Source organism: Cryptococcus neoformans (genome assembly GCF_000091045.1).
Source record: "Cryptococcus neoformans var. neoformans JEC21 chromosome 2 sequence".
NCBI classification, from domain to species: Eukaryota; Fungi; Basidiomycota; class Tremellomycetes; order Tremellales; family Cryptococcaceae; genus Cryptococcus; species Cryptococcus deneoformans.
In genome coordinates this window covers 1483252-1496580 of record NC_006684.1, presented here as the reverse complement: position 1 = coordinate 1496580, position 13329 = coordinate 1483252, and the positions used below count along the sequence as shown (strand labels likewise).

General features: G+C 49.0%; 5 protein-coding genes across 5 annotated transcripts in view; 1 reads left to right on the top strand and 4 right to left on the bottom strand.

Annotated features, from left to right (window-relative positions):
* Positions 1-1152, bottom strand: part of CNB05260 (conserved hypothetical protein) — a 1184-nt gene extending 32 nt beyond the window's left edge. The window contains exons 1-4 of the mRNA XM_024656628.1: positions 860-1152; positions 544-693; positions 337-457; positions 1-274 (exon numbers count right to left, since the gene is read on the bottom strand). The exon at positions 1-274 is cut by the window's left edge and continues 32 nt beyond it. Coding sequence (XP_024512305.1) covers positions 243-274; positions 337-457; positions 544-693; positions 860-970 — 414 coding nt within the window. The 5' untranslated portion in view covers positions 971-1152 and the 3' untranslated portion in view covers positions 1-242. The remainder of the gene's footprint in view (positions 275-336; positions 458-543; positions 694-859) is intronic.
* Positions 1153-1900: 748 nt separating this feature from the next.
* CNB05250 (hypothetical protein) lies at positions 1901-3216 on the bottom strand. The gene is made up of 4 exons (XM_024656627.1): positions 2546-3216; positions 2427-2485; positions 2246-2374; positions 1901-2178 (listed from the first exon to the last, which is right to left on the bottom strand). Exons 1-4 carry the CDS (start codon positions 3178-3180, stop codon positions 1976-1978), a joined length of 1026 nt encoding a protein of 341 aa, XP_024512220.1. The 5' UTR covers positions 3181-3216; the 3' UTR covers positions 1901-1975.
* Positions 3217-3684: 468 nt separating this feature from the next.
* CNB05240 (hypothetical protein) lies at positions 3685-7533 on the top strand. Its single transcript, XM_024656626.1, has 6 exons — positions 3685-4751; positions 5085-5263; positions 5311-6140; positions 6197-6420; positions 6477-7345; positions 7402-7533. The coding sequence occupies exons 1-5, from the start codon at positions 3738-3740 to the stop codon at positions 7236-7238; spliced, it is 3009 nt and encodes a 1002-aa protein (XP_024512304.1). The 5' UTR covers positions 3685-3737; the 3' UTR covers positions 7239-7345; positions 7402-7533.
* Positions 7426-11577, bottom strand: CNB05230 (serine/threonine-protein kinase nrc-2, putative). The gene is made up of 10 exons (XM_569270.2): positions 11478-11577; positions 9698-11433; positions 9517-9628; positions 9157-9456; positions 8974-9086; positions 8744-8902; positions 8518-8615; positions 8279-8420; positions 8115-8204; positions 7426-8044 (listed from the first exon to the last, which is right to left on the bottom strand). The coding sequence occupies exons 2-10, from the start codon at positions 11267-11269 to the stop codon at positions 7796-7798; spliced, it is 2835 nt and encodes a 944-aa protein (XP_569270.1). The 5' UTR covers positions 11270-11433; positions 11478-11577; the 3' UTR covers positions 7426-7795.
* Positions 11578-11780: 203 nt separating this feature from the next.
* On the bottom strand, positions 11781-13077 carry CNB05220 (iron-sulfur cluster assembly-related protein, putative). Its single transcript, XM_569269.2, has 4 exons — positions 12760-13077; positions 12554-12621; positions 12251-12444; positions 11781-12091 (listed from the first exon to the last, which is right to left on the bottom strand). The coding sequence occupies exons 1-4, from the start codon at positions 12934-12936 to the stop codon at positions 11955-11957; spliced, it is 576 nt and encodes a 191-aa protein (XP_569269.1). The 5' UTR covers positions 12937-13077; the 3' UTR covers positions 11781-11954.
* Positions 13078-13329: the final 252 nt, after the last annotated feature.

Genomic DNA, 13329 nt, shown 5'->3' with positions numbered 1-13329 from the left:
GTCTTGAGCTCAATTGTTTTATTTATGTTGCTGTGTCCTCCTAAGTGGAGTCTATAGGGTTTCGTGATAGTGATATGATTAATATAAATCTCTTGAGATACGGTATACGATACTAAGACTTTGCTAGGGCTACAATCACTCAACCCCTCAACTTTCAATTTAACATGCTACAAATGCTATAGTGCCGCCAACCCCTACTACGCAGCTCCTATTCGTCCATCAGTCATTGACAGCAAAGCGTCCTACTCTTTTATTTCTTGCTTTTGGAAAGTATCTGGAACAGCCAAAATCGAGTCAATATAAAGTCCTCACGTTAAGGAGAATTAAACTACTCACTGGGTATCTGGGGCATCCACTCCAATCTGTTCTTGCAGAAGAACTCACCCTTGGGTGGAAGAACAGCAGGTTCGTCAAGGGATCCGACGACAATGTATCGGAAATCATTTGCGGCCGCTTCCTATTTACACAAGGACATGTCATAAGGTCAGCAGTCAAATTGGCAACAGGGTCACTGCCCATCATAAACGAGAAGAGCAGACATACCCCATACTCAAGGATGTAGCTCCCGCAAATACCGCAGAACTCTCTTTTCACCCCATTCTTCGCCTTGTGTTCTGTTGCTTGACCTTGAATATACCGGAAACTCGAGACAGGGATCTTTGCGGTCAAGCCGAAATCGCCTCCAAACGCTTTCTGTTGGGTAGAAAGCGGTATTAAACGGCCGACAACGGTATAAGACGAAAGGGAGGTAGTGTTAAGGCCAGGCAAGGAAAAATTGAACAAGATCGACGGAAGAGCGTCAGCGGAGACACCTTATGTCTAGCCAAAGAGGTTAGATACGGAGTTGCAGGATACGAACCTTGCAGCTCGAACAGTGACATAGCGTCACCCTCGCGTCGTCCAGAGAATCAAGAGACACACGATAGGTAAGATCGGTACAAAAGCAGCCGCCTGTAAGAGTCACTGGCATGTTCGTCTTTCAGGGTGTTAAAAATGTACGCTGAGGACTGAAAGTTCAAGGAAGATAAAAGTGGGAGAATGACTGGAAGCTTGTCAAGTTTGTTTTGCATATAGAGCGAAAATACAGCTGGTGTACCGGGTATCATTTATTATGGAAGCTCTCCACTGCTTATGGGCAGCCGAACAGCCGCGACCACAACAACAGCAAAGAACTTAGAAACGTCAAACATCAAACTGCAGGAAACGAATGATGGAGTCCTACGTCACACGCGTTTGCCGCTACATCAGGTGCATTCAAAGTGCGTTTTCTTCCGCGATTATAAAAATCGCAAAAATCGTGTTTCAGCATGAAAATGCACATTTTCTGGGACCCAGCCTGTTGAAATAATCGCGGAAAAAAAACGCACTTTGAATGCACCTATAATTGGCCGAGACTGCCCTACTGTAGAAGATTAAACCCGCCGAACCCGCCGACCTTCTTGTCTGCACCTTGCCTGCACCTTGTCTGCACCTTGTCTGCGCCTTGTCTGCCCTTGCCTGTTCTATGTGCTCCCGATCTCTGTGTGTTCACCCCCATCCAATTCTAAGCCCGCGGAACTATTTCGTTGTCTGCCGCCGGCGTGCACCTTGCCTGCACCTTGTCTGCACCTTGCCTGCACCTTGCCTGCGCCTTGCCTGCGCCTTGCCTGCGCCTTGCCTGCGCCTTGCCTGCACCTTGTCTGCGCCTTGTCTGCACCCTGTCTGCCCCTGCCTGTTCTACGTGCTCCCGATCTCTGTGTGTTCACCCCCATCCACATATGATTATATATGGCTTGAACACTTCTGTACAAGTACATATAGGAGTGATGATTTTTTGCACGTTTGCTTGCCCAACGGACTAAGAACCAGCTCATCCGCAGTTGAAATCAAATTATGCAATGCTTGTAAGATGCATACAACAACTTGAGTGCCGTGAATAGACAATACCAGTACAACAATACAACGCTATCCCGACGAGCACGCTTTTAAAAAAGGATCATGATGATCGGTCCGCCAACTCGCCAACTTTTCTTGCACCCTTCGCCTTTTGCTGCCGTGTCGCCTTTGCCTTTTCCCTCCTCACCTTCGCTCTCTCCGCAGCCTTGGTTTTCCGTTTCTCAGCCTGGACCTGTTGAATCTTTGCTTTTTCTGCGCGGAGTCTTTCCTTTTCGCGACGTTTCACCGCTCGCCTTTCTTGTTCTGCAATAATTTGGAAGGCATACGGGTCAGCACTTTCCTGTATTTGTGGTGTAAGAAAGAAACGCACCTGTTTTTGAAAGATGAGAACGGAGCAGAGGATTTTTGCCGGGAAGGACAGTGGAATAGAGATCATTGATTGATGGGCCGGGGTTGGAGTCTTTGAGATCGTTGATGATCTTCATCCTATGGCTCAGGACTAGTGACAAGGGTCAGTCCACAGGATGAATTTGCAAAGAGTATAGACGCACGATCTGGCCCAGCATTCCGATATATGTCTCTTAATCGAAAGTTGGCGGCAGCGATGTCTCTATGAATAATGTCAACTTGTCTGTCGTGGCAGATCGAGCATGAAGACTGTAAGACGCACGGCCGCAGACTCGGTACCATGCTTGCAACTTCCAGTACGCCTTCCCAATCCAACGCGTTCATTTCTTTCCTCTTCTTCTGCACATTTGGCGGCCGCACACCTGCCAAATTGACCAGGATTTCATTCAATATGACTATAGTCGACGATACGAGATTACCAGGGAGAATGGGGTCGATCTGTCTATCTATATCTCCGTCTTTTCCTAGTTTGGGTAAGACGAGGCCTTTTTTCCGTATGTATGAAGTTGCAAAAGATGTAATGGCGTCTTGGAGACTCGTGTCCGATAATAATTCCAACTCATCAACAGCTCTAGGCCAACGAGTTTCTGGATCGTCAGGCGATTCTAATCGTCTCTTGCGCTTGCCCAAAGTCGGATTGACAGGGATATATGCCGAACCTTCTACAAGCCTCGGACGAACTGTAGACGTGGATCTAGACCGGCTTACCCTCAAGTCGCTATCATCACTGAGAACAATACTTTCTTCATCATCAGCTGTAGGATGGTCCCACTGACCACTTAGTCGAACAGACAGGTCTCGCTGTGTCTCGGCCTGCAAGTCATAGAGGAAAGACGAGTATGCAGCGTAGTCGGAACGCTTGAGAGGCGGTAAGGGTGGTGGTGGGGAAGGCGGCATGTTAGTGAAGGTTAATGCTTGCGGCCTTTGAGATCTGGGAGGAATTTATTTATCGGATTTAATCGTCAACACAAGAAAGTCTTCGTGGTTCGCCAGAACCGGTCGATTTCCCGGTTCGGTGGCCACCCGCATAGAACCCTGAACTTTAATCGAAAAATGCGGCTGTTTTCCTGACTTTATTGTATTGTTTTTGAGCCTTAAATGCTTGTGATTCGGGCTGGAAATGTCTCTCACACTCATCGATACCCCTCTATATGAGGATTGAACACCAATTAACTAGGTTCATCTACTCAGTCGCATAAGAAAACCTTTGGCGGGTGGTACAATGTTGCTACTTTATGAAAAGAATGCTTTTCTGCGTAGCTCTTCCTTTATTTACCACCCAAAAGCTTCGGTCGGTCCGGCCGGAAGATATTGGGAAGCACTTGTACACATGGCCGCATTTTCTCGTTTGGCGAGACTCGGGAGGTCGGCTTCTCCTCCATCAACATCTCTTCCAATTCGGTACATCCACCACCCTCAAACATCTCTAACGTATTTCGGCATTGCTATAACTAATGGACTATTACACTGGCGATCCGAGGCCCCCACGCTTCAGCTATCCGCCACAACCGCCCTCGCCACGGTCCCGCACTCGACCGTACTCTCCCGAGAGGAGATCAGTGCACGATGATTCGGAGTACCATAGACGGAGCGAATACGACGATCATTCCGCAAACGTTCCCCAAAAGCGTCCTGCAGAGACAGAATCATCATTGTCTCAACAGGCTGCTGCCCGAAGCCAGCCCAAAGCACGTACAGAATCCTCTTCGTCGTCCACAAAACCCAACGTGAAAAAAGAGGCCGGAGGGCCTGATCAGCAGGGCCCAAGGCGAGCTGCCCAGGCATGCTTACGCTGCCGAAAGCAGAAACTCAAGTGTATCGGTGGATGGCCGTGCAACAGGTGCACAAAGTCGAAGAATATTTGTGACTTTGGTCGGCCAGGGATGGGTCCTCCCGCGCGTGAAGGGGGGACATCGGAAGCGAACGCTCGGCTCGAGCAGCTAGAAAGTAGCGTTGCAAACCTTCTCGCTGGTCTTGCTGGCAGTTCATCCAATAAATATCCTAACCCTGAGGTTCTTCATACTTTCGACCCAGCTCAGCGTCGAGCTGAATCCATCTCTGAACAAGGGAACACTCCCTTCCCGCCTTCGGCGCCAGGACAATGGAATCCCAGCATTCCACCGCCAACCCACGTCAGACCTCTTGATCCTCCTCGTGTTGGAGCGGCAGCAGTACCTCTCGGTGCGCCTGGAGCATCAGCTTCGCCAGACGACCCGACAGTTCAGCATCACGTAAGATTCACGTCGTCTCCTCATCAAACGTTCATTCAGCACGGTTACTCGCCATCTAACTTTTCCTCAAATGGTACGGGTCCAAGTCCTGCAAGTGGCATTGGAAGCTACGACTCGAGCGGGCTTAGAAGTGACCGAAAGAAGGCCGGAGGGAAGAGACAAAAGGCCGAAGAGAGACTTGCTACTGCTACAGACCAAGACTTTGATGAGGCTCCCTTCAAGTCGTTAGTGTACCAGGTAAGTTGCTCTAGGATTTTGTTGCGGCAGACTATGTTACTAGTTTTCAATCCGCATCCCGTCTCAAACCTTCTTGGGTGGCGTGAAAACCATCGGGCGCCCGCCGCTGGTGGTCTGCTATTTCATTGCAACCATGAATGAGGCATTTGGCTTGGAAAAGCTCCTCGAGGCGGGCCTGGTATTGCAGAATGGGCTGCTTCTTTTTCATGAGATGCGTATAGAAGTATTTTAACCACGGAACGAGGCCACATATTTCCATTTCGAGCTCTGGCCGGAGATGGGTTGCGTTGGAGTTTGATCTAAATTATCATGTGTTGTGCTGATCATTCATAGCCGTCAGTATGGGACAACCGAGAATCCTCACGTAGAAATTCTCCTCAGCCAAGCCAATCATCAGCAAGTAGAGATGAACCAGGACCAGGATACTATGTTCGGCGATTTATGCGTGATCGAGATGATCCTGTCAACACGGAGATTGTTGAACCACGTATGGCAGAGACTCTATTCAACTTGTGCGTCAATATATATTCGGCGAATTCATTCATTGACTCTTCTATAGCTTCATTGACCATTGTCACCCATTCCTTCCTGTGGTTAATGTCGCCCTTGATGACGCTTTCAACACTATCCGTCAATCGCCCTTTTTAACATCCGCGATTCTTGCAGTTGCGGCCCGTTTCTACATTCGTTACACATCGCGCAATCCCGGCTCTTTCCCTACTCTCGACCCCTCCGTTCCCCCACGCCTCGCGAATCTCGCCGAAGCACATCTTGCCAATACTCTCCTTCGAAAACAGCACGCTCTTTCCGACGTTCAAGCTGTCATGCTCCTCGCTGCCTGGGGTCTTGAGTCTGGTGGGCGGGGACCTGACGCGTGGGTTGTGACGGGGCATGCTGCAAGAATTGCAAGGCGTCTGGGAGTGCACAAGATTTTGGCGCGGGCTGCTGAGGCGGCGAGGATTACAAGACCGGAAACGGAAGATTGGAGCAAGTTGGAAGCATTCATGCCACAATGGAGAACATGGTTATGCTGGTTCTGCTTTGATGGGTTTTTGTCCCTTGGTTTTGGCCGTCCACAGTCCACTCAGTTTGAGACAGTCGACGAGCAAGGGTTCTTGCAGATTCGCTTGAACCAAACTCCCCCGCGACCGGGCACTACGCCGTCCATGTCTCTCTATGGCGATGTGTACATTGCTGGTCAAGTGCAGCTTACTCAAATCGGACGAGACTTGATCAACTGGGGTGAGATGCTGGCAGATCCCAAGGGTGCTTCTTGGGCCGACCCCAGAAGGGCTCAAATCTTTCATGGCAAGGAGTTGAGTGTGAAGAACATGTTCAAGGAATTGAACGGCAGGCTGGATGAGTGGTGTAAGCTTTGGATCTGGAATGGTAAGTCATGTCCTTTAGTATTGATATTTATTCCTGCGCTGACAGAAGTATCTCAGTTGGGTCACCGTACTCCCTTTACCTCGGCTCTTCGGCACGCATCGCGCGTCTGCAAGCTGACCATATGCGTCTCTGCTTGAACTCCTTCGCGCTTAAATCGTCACCTGATGAGGATGACTTTGTTGCCGAGTGTTTGAAGAAGGCTTTGAATGCGGCGATGACGACTATCCAGACGCATTATGAGTCGAGCCAAACCGATCTTGCCTTGAGCTTTGCGACGGATGTAAGTGCAAGTGTTTTAGCCGTGACAACCGAATAACTAATCATCCCGCACTACAGTATCTTACCATCACCCTCGCCCAAGCCGCCATTTTCCTCGTTCGAATCGCTCAGGCCGATTCCTCTGTCCAGGCTATCCTAAAGATCGAACCTTCTGTCATCGCCCATTATCTCAAAATGAGTATCGACCTTCTCCAGACAGGCGAGTTGTCCGAGACAAGGCTATCGACTTATCTCGCCAAGACGATCCGCGATATCGCACGCGCCGCAGGGATCAATGGCCTTGGGCCGAGAGATAGTGCAGAGGATTCTGGTTGGGAATCGAGACCACAGTCTGCTCATGGGTCTGGGACCTCGGCAACAGGTGTTGTTTCCGGCTCTGGCCAGGCAACGGGAGCGTTGGGAGATGGTGCGGATAACGCCCCACCACCTGAATTGCCTTTCGACATGGACACATTCCTTCAGTTTGAATCCCAGCTCGACCTCGGCTATCTTCTTGGCTTGCCGGGCGACAGCGGTGCTTTTTCCGTTGCGATGGGTACCAATCAAGGTGCGCAAAATGGGAACGGGATCGACAACGGCGCTGGGACGCAGGGAGTACAAGGGGTGTTGGATGCAGCTGGGGAAGTGTTCAATGAGTTTGGCTTTGGAATGGCCGGGATGGCGATGGGGTACGGGGGATTGCCTTTGTTGCCGTCGCCTGCTTCAGCTGCGGCGTCAGTGCCAGGTGGGAGTCAGCAGCAGCATTCGGCGTCTGGAGGCGAATGGAGCATGAATGGCGGGGCGATGTCACAAGAGCAGGAGACGGGGATGCGAATGTGATATTTGTTTTCTTCAGATTCTTGGTTTTTTTTTGGTGGGATACTACACGATTCTCAATAAATTTAGTGGAGAAGGGAAAAGGCCTGACCTTCACAGCCAAAATTATAGTGGGCCTGACAATGTATGTAAGAATAGATCACGATGCTCACCTGTTCTCAAAAGAATCACTGGACCTTGAACAACATGCGACACATAAGAGTCTGCATACTACACAACGGCTACATATACACAACAAATACTGTCCCCAGTAGCCATACTAGAAGACTTTCCCAGACGAAGCAACCTATGAAAAGAGATGATGATAGAAATAATGTAAAGTAGCCAAAGGAAAGACGTAAAAATACGAAAGAGACCTAATTGTCAACACTCAACAATTGATGCGAGATAGTCATAAACAAATAGATTTGAAAGATATAGAATTTGAGGACAAGAAGAGGAGGCAAACGTTAAACGTTACAGCGTATGAGTTTTTGAATTAAAATGAACTCCCAAAAACAAGAAAAAGCTCGTGAAAAATTCCCTCATTCCCTTTCTCCTGCTTTGCTTCAATGATTGTTTTAGCACTCCCCAAAATCTCTTGTCACACTGCTAAACTCCCCAAACGGGTTCTTCTCCTTATCATATCCCCGCATCGAGCCTGGTATTGGCATCGCTGACGAAGAGTGGCCAGATGTACCGCCAGCTCCACCACCGATGGGTGACGATGATGACGTTGTTTGGACGAGCTCCTTAGGGGTGAGCATACCTGGAGTAGAGTTCCCAGAGACGGAAGGAGAACCTGCTTTGGCGTGGATGATGTCGGTAGTCTAAGTTTGCCTCAAGTGTCAGTTTGTTTCTCCTCAGGTATCGAGGTTTGGAAGGTCAAGCAAGACGTACAATATCGTCTCGATCGAAATCTATGCTCTTGCTTTCTCTTAAAGGTCGGAAATTTATTGTATCAATTCCATTTGATTCCTCGGGGATAATCTGTAATGGGAAAATCACCCGATCATTAAGTATTCTCTTTGACAGAAATGAGTGGATGCGCAGGAATCACTTACAGGCGGTGTCATATTCCTCAACAAACCCCAGTTCACCGATGCAAACCACTTGTGCTGCTTCACTTCGCTCGCACCAGACGCAGAACCAAGACGCTTGTTCTCATCTTTGATCAAAAGCTTGCGAATACATGATTTGCAATTGCTATTTTGTTCGAGGGTTAGGTCAGGTCGCAAAGGTGGACAAGAAGATGTTGACAGTCAATAAAAGCCAAATTCAAAAAGGAAGGCAGAGAACGTACCTTGAAACGGGTACTGATTCAGGGAAGAGGACTTCATTCTTCATGACATTCGCGAATGTCGCGTTCCTATTTGGACCCTTGAATGGTGTCGTCGCAAACTAATACAAAGTAAGCTATATGCCATTCACATCCTCATCTCAAAAAGATAATGGTCATGGAGAAGTATGAGGGATATAGAAGGGTGGACGGAAGGAAGGAGGAGATAATGAAGGCAAATTGAACTTACAATCATCTCATAAACCAAAATACCCAGCGTCCACCAATCCACAGCCGAGGAATGACTATGTCCCTTAATAACCTCTGGTGCAATATACTCTTCCGTACCGACAAACGAGTTGGTTCTGAAATCCGCTATACACGAACGCGTATCTACCAGTATCGTTTGCTAGTTTTCCCCAGAACTTTGGTAAGCACCCATACTCGATTGGAAGGACGGAAACCAGATCAGGTACTCACGCCGTTAGGTCCACCATGACGTATAGCTGCTGGCGCACCACCCGCTTCACCAGACTGCTTTGAGAGGTCGAAATCAGAAAGCATGATATGTCCCGACTGGTGGAGGAGGATATCTAAAATCACAGTGAACGTGCGTGTCAGTGCCTAGTGCTTCAGGAAAAACAGAGGGTAAGAAATGCTTACTCTCAGGTTTCAAATCGCGGTAGATATACCCATTCAAATGAAGATACTCTAATGCTGCCGTTACTTCCGCCGCATAAAACTTGGCATGCTCCTCCGACAAACATTTCCCCGGTCTCGTCTGCAACGCACGGAAGAATTCACCGCCCATACAGTAATCAAGAACGAAGAAGAGGTAATCTTGCGATTGGAACGAGTGGAACAAGGTGACGATGAATGGGTGGTTTGCTGTTGCGAGGATTTCTTGCTCAGCGAGAGCGCGTTTGATCTTGTTTCGCTTGATCATCTCCTTTTTCGATAACACTAGACAATTAATGTCAATGGGGATGCTTCGAAAGGGATAAATGGATAAATGGGACGCACCCTTCATAGCAAACAGCTTATCCGTCTTCTTCTCCCTCACCAAATACACTTTCCCAACATCTCCTTTACCCAGCAGTTTTATCTTCTGGAACGATGACGCCGTCACTTCAACCTAAACGGACATTCGTCAGTAAAATCTCAATTCCGCATACTTTGTCACCAGCCAGACAAACTAGCTCACCTGTTTGGTCTTTATAGAATTACTACTATACGTCCTCTTAAATACCTGCTTATGCCTGCTCTCCCCATCCATATACCCACCTCCCCCGGGACTTGACCCCGAATATCCCTGGAGCTGTCTGATATTTTTCAGTACCGGCGCCGTACCTGTCGTCAAGCTCCTACTCGCTCTTGTTCCTTTGGCAGAAAGCCCCGATCCTTGACCCGGACTAGGAGAAGCCGTCGGGCTCAAAAAATGGTTCTTCTGCTTGAGAGGCGAGGGGGTAGGAGTCGCTGAGGCTGAGGCTGAGGGGGTATGTGATGTCTGCGAGGTATACATTGTGGAAGAGTTGGATAATGGACTGATAGATGGCGGGTGGTCGCTATCCGGGGAAGAAGTGAGGTCGATATGTCCTCCAGAGTTGCCGACGATCACTACAGGTGATGAGGACTTTTCCTTGCTGGAAGTTGAGCTGTTAGGCTGATTCTTGGGTGCAGGTAATGGCGGTACATCAGGAGCGTTGCTGAAAAGGTTATTGGAGAAGAGGGCTTTTGTGTTTGGGGCAGAGACCACCCGTCGGAGAAACCTCGCGGCTACTGATCCAGAGTTGCTTCCATTATCGTTAGTCTGCCCAAACGGCATTCGCCTAGAAGAGTTGGCTGACGGTTCGCGCTTCGATTTCGCGGGCGTTCGCGGTGACGCTGCGCCTCTCGACGAAAGCGACGATGAACCATCACTCTTCTTCCTCCCTCCACCACTGCTTGACGCTCCTCCTGCACTGGATGGTGGTGCGGTGGACTGGGGGAAATCGGTAGCGACTTTTCCTAGACCACGGTACTTTTCGCTCTTACTCTTATCGTGCTTGTTCTTACCCGCTGGTGCAGATAAGGGTGCTGAGAAAAATCGGCTTTTCAAGTTCCCAATCCCAAGCGGACCGCCAGTGGGTGAACGAGTAGACGCGGTCCCGTAGGTGTTTGACGAGGCGACACCATGTAAACTCCCATCTCCCGGGAGGAAGTGACCGCCGGAAGAATGCGAAGTACGCTCTGTAGTAGATGCAGACGCAGAATCCGTCACAGACGAATAAGGTCGCGACTGTTCACCCGAGGTCGATGTTGTTTGGAGATTTCCATTACTCGAGTTGAGATGGACATTGAAACTCTCACTCGAACCCTCTTCTCTCGTCTTCGGCATGCCTTCTTCGTGAAGTACTTTAGAATCAAAGTGTTCAACGCTCACACTACCAGGGTTGTTTTTGACGCTGGGCGATTTAGGTGGGTAAGGGTCGGTATGAGCGCGAAGTTGTGTTTTACGAGGGGGAAGGTAAGGTTCTGTTGGCACCGCAGGCGAGACTTCACCTGCAAATGACTGTTGTTCCTTGTTATCCAGCACAAAGCTCTCACCACCCAACGCTGATCTATTCTCTTTACCCCTCCCTATTGTCGCTGTCCTCCCAAGTTTAAAGACACTCTTCCACTTTGACGGAGTACTGTTGCCGTTGCTTAAACCTGGGCCGGAGGACTGGACGGGGGAGTTGTAGGAGTCGGAGGCGGGTATGGATGCTGTAGGGGGAGCGGACGCGAGAGACGACATGGGATGCTTGCGTGGCTGAGCTCTATTTGATTCCGGGTGGATATTTGCAGGGCAGGCTATGGCGGGGGGGTTGTTGGTGTATGGGGAGGAAGGAGTGTCGAGGTGGCGAGAGAGCGGCGTTCTCTTGAGAATTATCCAGGGATGTTTGTGGTTGTTATCTGCAACTGGACGGGGTCAACGCCGCTCCTCCACCCGCTCGCTGGCTTACACAACTCACTGTCCTCTCCAGTCCGTCTGTCTTTTCCTTGCAAAAAACAAACAAAAAGAACGCTCCTCTAGCAGAAATTATTGTTGCGGGTAGCGCTGCGGGGTCTTGGAGAGTATGCAGCCGACAATAGGAAACCCTCTTTTATTTCAATTCAGATCATCCTCCCACCTCCACCGCGTAATTTAGTTTAGAGTCCAGGCCTTCCCAGACCTCCCCATTACAAAATTGCACCACATTGCCGTCGTTCTCATTACAAACGCTGTGCACCACAATACAAACCATTATTATTACTACGCTTTGCACTTTATTCTAACAGAGCCAGAAAGAAAACCACTGCATAAATCGTACATTTTGCTGCTAATCGTCATATCTTAATCTCAGAGAAGACCAAAAATCCACATATAACGCTACACTTTCCCCAAAACTACCATCTGTTTGACTCGCACATCCAGAATCCTACAAGCACCTCTCATAAATTTACGCAGCAGCCTGTTGAGGCTGAGACGATGAAGAGGCAAGAGTAGCGTTGGCAGATGCAAGTCGCTGAGCTCGCTTGGTCTGGTAGTCCTTGATGGCAGACTTGATAGCATCTTCCGCAAGGAGAGAGCAGTGCACTATAAGGGAGACAGGTCCATCAGCAAAACTTCATCACAAACTTAATGATCCCCAAGTCCAGTTCCAAAAACCCAAAGGATGTGCTCGGCCGAAACGCCGAAAATACACAGCGTTTTTTTGGGATGACAGAATACTGGGAAACAGGAAGCTTGACTCACACTTTACAGGAGGAAGACAGAGCTCCTTGGCAATCTCAGTGTTCTTCACCGCACCCGCCTGATCAAGGGTCATGCCCTTTACTCGTTCAGTCATATATGACGATGAGGCGATAGCAGAACCACAACCGAACGTCTTGAACTTGACTTCGCTGATGACACCGTCTTCGCCTACTCGGATTTGAAGCTTCATAACGCTAGGTACGAAGAGAACAGTCAGCGGCTGTATACGTGAAGAGTTACAATCGAGACGACGGTAAATAGATGGATGCTGGAAGATGGAAATAGAATGAAATTTTGACTCACTCGCCACAGGCGGGGGCACCAACAAGACCAGTTCCAACATCAAAGTCACCCTTGGGAAGGTTGCCAACCTACAGCAACAACAAATACCATCAGTCAGCTATTTCACATTCTTAACAGTTTCTTATAATATTACCGCCTCTCCACTCGACCAATGAAATCCTCTCGGAAACGCACAACACTTGCTAACAAAGTAGAAAAGTACTCACGTTACGAGGATTCTCATAGTGGTCAATGACCTTGGCGTGGTATCCCCTCTTGGAAACACCAGCGCCGGCACCCATCGTTCGAGCAGCGGCGAGTACAGGTCGAGCTCGAACAGCAGGTCGAGCGAAAGAGGTGGAAGCCATAGCGGCGGTCGATCGGAGGATAGTGTTTCGCATCATCTTTGTTGCTTCTTGTTAAAACTTGTCTCTGCTTTGTAGTGTGTCTTGTAAAAGAAAAAATAAAGGTGTAAAAGCTTTTGAGAAGATGGAACGATAAGTTGGAGTTGGAGAGGCGATGAAGAAAGATCTTAACTGCTTGCCGTTGAGAAATGGATGACTCCTTGTAATAAAAAGTAAGCGCCCGGCGCCGAGGAGTGACGCAGCGACGCAATTTGCCATAATACAAGCCCATTAAATCGTAATCAGATCCCTAATAATCAGAATTATCTCCAATTAAAATTACCTCCACCCATCGAACGCCGAGCGCCGAGCCTGTTTTCGTATTAATTTCTAATCAGACAAGGAGTGGCGAATGACATCCTTGCTCGTCACCGCCCGCGCCTTCCATAATAA